The 7,135-nt window shown below is 45.4% G+C and overlaps 1 protein-coding gene across 1 annotated transcript; it reads left to right on the top strand.

Annotated features, from left to right (window-relative positions):
* Positions 1 to 2,569: 2,569 nt before the first annotated feature.
* On the top strand, positions 2,570 to 5,845 carry LOC104497343 (transcription factor E2F3-like; the record flags this gene model as incomplete). The annotated part of the gene is made up of 3 exons (XM_010140581.1): positions 2,570 to 2,681; positions 4,849 to 5,068; positions 5,644 to 5,845. Coding segments are annotated over 3 exons (534 nt in total), but the record flags the coding sequence as incomplete, so codon positions are not given.
* Positions 5,846 to 7,135: the final 1,290 nt, after the last annotated feature.

Genomic DNA, 7,135 nt, shown 5'->3' with positions numbered 1-7,135 from the left:
TTCCCTTTCCCTATCTTTGGGATGCTTTGTGCTGCTGTCTTTTGGCTTGCTAGTCGGTCCCATTCTGCGTGATGGATTCTGCGTGCTGTGATGGATCAATAAAGACAAATAATGCAAGTTTGCACAAATAGTGCAAATAATGAGTACAGTGCTGTAGCAGGAATAAGTTATGCAAATCAAGAGGTCACCAGTTCTGCTGATTGCCGAACGCAGATCTTGAGATTTCTGAAGGCAAGGGTGAGATCGGAAGGCACTATGAATAATTTTGGAGACGGGAGAGAGAAACTCTGAGTCACCCAGGATCTCTAGTACAAAGAAAAAGGCACTAGAAGATCTTTGTTCTCGAAGTCAGAGTGAGAAATTGAGAGAATAAACCATTTCGGTCCTGCATCTTATCAGTTATGAATTTGTAAAACAGGAAGGGGAAGAGAGGGCTTGCTGAGTGACACGTAACATCTGGCCAGAAATCAGACATTCCCCAGGATTTGCTAGAATTGCCTCTCGGTTATTTTGTAGGACACGAAGCCCACAGAAAACCTGAGAGATACAGAGCAAAATATTTTAGAAGAGTTTAAAAGAGCTCGGTGAGGTAATCTTGTAGCATTATCTCTACCAAACCTGGTGATTTGAGGTTCACAGGAGAAAGCTGTAAGTGTTTAACCATAAAAGCAGGGGCAGAATACCATTGTTTGTGTCTTGCAAACAAGTTGAGACAGAAAGGTTTGATGCGTAGTCCAAACCGAAGTTGCTCTTCTGATGGAGAGAGTCTGCAAATCCCTGAATTTTAAGTCTTTAGCTTTTCTTCTCCTTCTCACACCTGGTTTTGAGATTCTCTTTTATCTTTAATTGTATCCCTTTGGCCTAGTCTTCCCACGCCCTGAATTGTTCCCTCTTCACCCCTCCTGCCTTTTCTCTTATAGTTCGCAGGGTGGAAAAACACTTTAAAAAGTGGGAGATGTATTTCTCCCTGTGGAATAGCTGTAATCTTAATTTAATCCAATTACGCTGGCTAAACATATTAGCTGGATGCTTTTGTTAACAGTTGACCTTTTTAAAATCTCTGTCCTTGGTTTACAGAGCCCGTGGCTCAGGGAGAGGAGCAGAGGTGTTGCAGGCCCTTGGAAGCTGCCCTGACGATGGGCTGCCGGGTGCCTGGGTTAAAAGGGTGCACTTAGTTCTGTTTTGCTCTGTCAGCAACGAATTAATGCCTTGACCCTCCACACACGCAGTGTGGAGAAGAGAGGCTTGAGCACTCTGCACGTGCTGTTACATCGTTTCGTGTGCTTTAACGCTCCTCTTAGTAAGTTTGAGTTTTGCAGGCGGAGTCCAGTACGAAGATTTTGGTGATCTACCCATAAATAAAGGCATATAAATTTATTTAGAGCTTGCTGTTGGTCACAGACCCCAAGGAAAACGCATAAGCAAAATCCACAATACCGAAATATCTGTTTACAGCTCCATAGGAGGATGCATTATTTTGTCTTGCTTCACTGAGGAGCAGAATATGAGCCAACCCCTTTGGGGCTAGTCTAAAGAGCAAGCAAATAAAGTACTCTGAATTATTCTACCTAACTGAATAAACATTATTTGGCTGAACTTCGTTAGGCATAAACCTTCTTTTTTTTTTTCTTCTTTTTCCTGTGTCTTCCCAGGTGATGTTCTTTCTATTGTTAGGATAACGAGTATCCCCAGATGTAATTTCAGTAACCTGAGTAGCACGGCAGGGTCTCGAATTGTTGCCAAAGATAGTAGATTGGGTTTCTCTCTAGGAACAGAATTCATATTGGTGGTGGTTTTCATTGCAGTTTGTGCGTTGCATAGCTTCATCGTTGATTTTATCGTTCAAGATGTACACAGCTTTCCTTTGAGCTGAATGCAACATTTAGCTGATTTCCAGGCATCATCTCTCTGATAGGACTTTTGCCCCACCTTGCTTTTATATAGGCAGCTTTAATGCAAATGTGCTAGTTAATGTGAAATAAACATAAGGGTTGTGCTTCTGGTGAGGACAAAACTGCTGAGAAGCAGAGGAGAGCCGTTGTCCCGTGCTGCTCCGGATGTCATGTCTCATATTTAATTGATGGAAAGTTTATAGTGGTGGAATACAACCTGTGCACCAACTTGTACGGGTATAAGGAGTTTTTCAGAAGAAATGTAGCTTTGTGTGTCCATATGTGCGTGTGCTTGAGAGAGAGATTCTTTGTTTTTCTTAACTGAAATGGTCTCAAGCGAGGGTGGAAATCTTTCGTATGTATTTAAGCAGGCCCAGACTAGACCCAAGTAGATCATACAACTTTTACTCAGCTTTTCAGATGAAAAAAAATGGCTGAATTTTCAAATACATCCCCATCAACCTAACCTTTGAGTGACGTATTTAAGTCTGCCTTAGTATTCCAGTAAGTATTGAAATTCCCTTGTGGTGAATATGGGCTATGAACCTGCACTGACACCTTGCCGTGAAAGGTTCACTGCTGTCTCCCTTTCCTGTGGCCCCAATATTGTGTTTCATAAAGTGAAATACGCTTCTTAACAATCCATCAATTGAAAAAAAAATGTTTCTTTTTAACAGGCAAAACGAAGGCTGGAGCTAGGAGAAAGCGGCCACCAGTATCTTGCTGAAGGACTGAAGACTCCAAAGGGGAAAGGAAGAGCTGCAACAAGAAGCCCAGACAGTCCAAAAAGTAAGGGAACTTGTATCGCACTGTATGGCACAGAGGTTTTTGTTGTGCTAGTTGAGATCAGAGCAAACCGGTACAAGAGGCTGCATTACCCGCTGGAAGAGAGCGTTTATTACTCCCCTCGCCTGGAGGTGTGTGCAACATAGTCAACCCCACAGCCAGGCAGCGTTTGCACTGTACACGGGTTGGCGCAGAGCAGCCGTGAGGCTGCAGAGGCTCCTGGCTGCTGGGTCTGTCCCTGTGCCTCTCCGACCAGGACCTCCTCTTCAGCCGAGGGCATGACGTGGGGGATGACAAGGAGATGCAGATGCAGCAGCGGTGTGGCAGGACTTCCTCCCCCAGGCAGGGACCCGCAAGAGCGGTAGCTGTGCTGCATCAGTGTTGCCTGCTAAGTGCTTTTTGTGGGCTCTGAGCTGCCTTCTCTCCCTGCACTAAGACTGGATCGCTGCTGCTGCTGCTTAGATGCTGCAGGTATTAATTTTTGCACATCTGTATTGCCTTGGGCTGTAGGTTTCTTGCAGCAGGAGCTGGGGGGGTGTAGCCTTGCCGTCTTGTTTGCGGGATTTCAGCAGTAGCGTCAGGCTTGCGGAGGGAGGTGACTGGGGCAGCAACGGTAGTGATGGGGGAGCAAGAGACGTGAAGGAGCGTTTACCTGTGTCTCCTGAGCAGTCTAAGTGCTTGTCTCTATTGAGGCAGGTAGGAAAAAAGTGAAATTAGCTGAAGATGCAAACTTAAAGCAGACAAGTTACACAACCACGGTCGTTTTAATTAAACTAAACTTCATCAAGCCAAATGAAGTCCATTTTAATTTGAAATGCGTTCTCACAGAAGCTCAGTCCCATTCAGAGCGTGGGCTGCTGCTGCAGTGATGGTGAGGCTGTGCAGAGAAGTTCCCGGTGCATGACCAGGGGCACAAGCCATTTTAGGTGGGGGTCAGGTATCCTCTTGCCCTTATTGTGCTGATCCTCTTATTTTTTCCTGAAACCCCAAAGAAAAAAAGAGCAGAAACCACCGTGTTCTCATTTCACAAGGTCAGCTAAGTGCTGTGAATATTCCTCAATTTCCCTGCGTGGACAAGCCCTGAACCTACCAAGGAATGAGATACAGCTAGCTGCTTCTCTTCGCAAACAGGCAATCACCCGCTCGTCGTTGAAAAGCCATCGTATGCTCCAGAATATTTCAGGGTAGTCTAAAGGTTTGCTTTCAGGGAAGATATTGGTTGTTTCACTGGCTTCTGCAATTAAATGTGGGACCTGAGCCTCAAAAACACAAAAATGACCATCAGCTGCCAAAGATCCATCCTGGATAATGCTTGAAGTGAATGAAAGGTTTGAAATGTTCCAGCCCAGCAGACTTCTTTCTAGTGATGGCTGCCTCAATTCCCGTGACACAGAGGCCTTGAACATACCGAATCAGAAATTATGCTGAGTATTCAAACCCTTAACAGCTCCTCTTTTGAGTGTAGAGATGCTGCATTTGTGCATGAAAACGGTGAGTCGTCTAGCAAGACCCAAGCCCTTTGACTTCTAACTTAGCAGTGGAGGCTCTTGCCCAGCTCGAGCACCGTTTGGTGACGGAGCAACGCTGATGATGAATTGTGTCTTAGGTCAGTCTCCCCTAACTCGCTTGAGCTGTCTGGAAGCTGCAGGGTCTGGCACTGGCGGGGTCTGTCAGTGTGTTCACCCGCTGAAGTACACCTGAGTCCTGCTTAACTGCGCGTGAAACGCTCATCTTACGAGAGGGGAAAATCAACTCCTGATGAAAGCTGGCTATCAGCCTCATGAAGGAGAGTCACGGGGGAATTCTTGGTGTGGCTGCCAGGATAAATAGATACTAAAAATACTATTAAGAATTCACGTAGTGAAAGCCTAGTAGAATATTGCCATATGTATCCGTCTGAGTAATGGAAGTGTTTGCATTTAAAAAAATGTAGGTATTTGCTCATGTACCTGTGACTTTTGGAAAAGTACATCTTGAAATACAAATAAATACCCAGTGGTAAGTTGCGTCTTGCTGCAGACATTTCAGAGATTTCTACAGTAAAAATGAAAGGAATATTTGTAGTATGTGTCCTTCCATTTCTGGATGCTGCTTTTGGAACCAAAATGAGAAAAAAATGATTTATCTGGGGTTGGGGGTTTGTTTTGTTTTTTTTTCTCTTCTTTTCAAGCTCCAAAATCTCCTTCAGAAAAGACTCGGTATGATACATCACTTGGCCTTCTTACAAAGAAGTTCATTCAGTTGCTGAGCCAGTCTCCTGATGGGGTCTTAGATTTGAACAGAGCGGCAGAGGTCCTCAAGGTGCAAAAAAGGAGGATTTACGATATCACCAATGTACTGGAAGGAATCCATCTCATTAAGAAAAAATCCAAGAACAACATCCAGTGGATGTGAGTATTCATTACCCTCTTCCACGCCCACTGGCCCATTTCGCTGTCACACAACAGCAGGTTTTTTCTTCTCCCACCTTCCATTCTAACACTTTGCTGCAAGCAACCATGCAGAATGCTTTCCATCAGGATAAAGCTTTCTCTTAAGACAAGTTTTCAGTGTGTAAATAGTGTTTGTCCGGGAAATTAGACACCAGCATTTTGCCTGAATACTGGATTAACTTGTTTGCCTCTGCAAGCAGGGTAAGTTTTTTTAGGTACATGCCTCTACCTACGTCCTGCCTTGGCCTTTTTCAGGGTGTGGTTAGAGGAGAAGGGAGCTAGAGGCAAGACTTTGGAAGTGCTTAGAAATATTTGACTATTCCCTCGTGGTGGCACTTCCAAAATGTGTTTTCATGATAAAACAGATGCTTTTTCAAGGAAGTGTAGTTTATGTTGACTTACTCTGGAAAGGTTTAGAGAGAGAGGGCTAATAACTTGATCTGCAGCGTAAAGCCTTGTGTCTTCCCTTTCCCATAGCACAGAGTCAAGTTTCACAGATGCTGAGAGAGTGTCTTCCTTCTTCGTATCCGTAGGGGCTGCAGTCTGTTGGAGGACGGTGGCATGCTGGCCCAGTGCCAAGGCCTCACGAAGGAGGTGACCGAACTGACTCAGGAAGAGAAGAAACTGGATGAGCTAATCCAAAGCTGCACCCTGGACCTCAAGCTGCTAATGGAGGACTCAGAGAATCAAAGATATCCTTTTTCCCAAAACCTCAAAGGTGGTCAGTCCCCTTGATGGGCCCTGTAACACTAGCGGATTCCTCTACCTAATGTGATACAGAAATCGCAAGAAGTTGGCCAATGGCTTTCAGTGTAGCTCTGTGTACAAGTTACTGAAGCCACTTGCACCTGTAGTGCTTCTGGACTGTCAAAAAGAACAGGGGTTAGGTGAAGGAGCCTCTCAACATCCATTTACGTAGAGCAGAACCAAGAATCAAGCTGATTGAGTGACACCAACCAACAACCTTGTGCTGCTTCGACTGTTTCCCCTGGTTAGAAAGCTGTAACAGAAAAAGGTGGTATGAGCTCTGAAAATGTCTATTTTAGACTGAATTGTTTAATAGCAACGCTCAGCTGCATGAGGTTCACATGACTTCTGGTATTTTGGTTGTTACAGCTCCTTGTAATTAACCAATTCTCATTTTCACTAGATTTTCCACCTATTAGCAACAGAAAAGAAGCTTTTTATTAAGTGGCTCTGTGAAAACTAATTACGTTATATAATGAGTAGTTTTTAAAGAGCATCTGATAAGGTGGACTTCTTCTCTGTTCCGAAGGAGAGGAAATAATATGGGAGTGTCAGTAAAGTGTGTCAGCTCTAAGTAGCGTCTTTCATACGTACACCTTTGAGATGGCAGCAAAGACCACCGAGTAGCACAAGGAGTAGGGTCAGCCCTGCCTTCAGCCGGGAGCTTGGTCCAGGGAGAGACTTAAGCAAGAAGCAGTGGAGCATGACGATTCTCTCTGCTGCTGGCTCCTGTGGTAGAGACCCCTGCCCAGCCCCCCGTGGGGATGGCTGGGGAGGGGCCGGCATTAGCAGTACTCGGCCCCAGGCGTTTGGGTTTAGGGGAGCACGTTCCCAAGTCCTGCTGTGACTAAGTTTCGGATGCAGCTGTGTATCTCCTGTGTTCGGGGGTATGTCCAGCGTTAGCGGGGGGAGCCTTTAGCTACAGCGATGAAGATTGTTGCTTTGTTGGGAGTCCATGCGATCCTTTCCTTCCTTGGTGTGGCGACAGCCGCTGTGGCTGTAGCTTGTACTCTGCCTCTGCAATCTCATTAAACCTTGCTGGAAAAGTGGTGGAAGCCATTTGGGTGAAAGCTGACCCCTCGCTCTGCCTCTCGAGCTGTTTGGTCCCAGTCAGGTGTGAGATGTGTTGGTGTTCTGAGCCTGGACGCTCTGTCTTGCTGTACTGCGTGGTACATGTTCGCGAAGTCATTCACGTTTACACCCCAGAAAGTACAATAATGTTAGTCTTTTTATTTCTGTGACACAAGCGTTGTTCTAGATTCCTCACAGACGACAAAA

Source organism: Buceros rhinoceros, unplaced genomic scaffold, assembly GCF_000710305.1.
Source record: "Buceros rhinoceros silvestris isolate BGI_N320 unplaced genomic scaffold, ASM71030v1 scaffold7447, whole genome shotgun sequence".
Lineage (NCBI taxonomy): Eukaryota > Metazoa > Chordata > Aves > Bucerotiformes > Bucerotidae > Buceros > Buceros rhinoceros.
The sequence above is the reverse complement of the archived record's forward strand: the minus strand, read 5'-3'. Positions and strand labels throughout refer to the sequence as shown.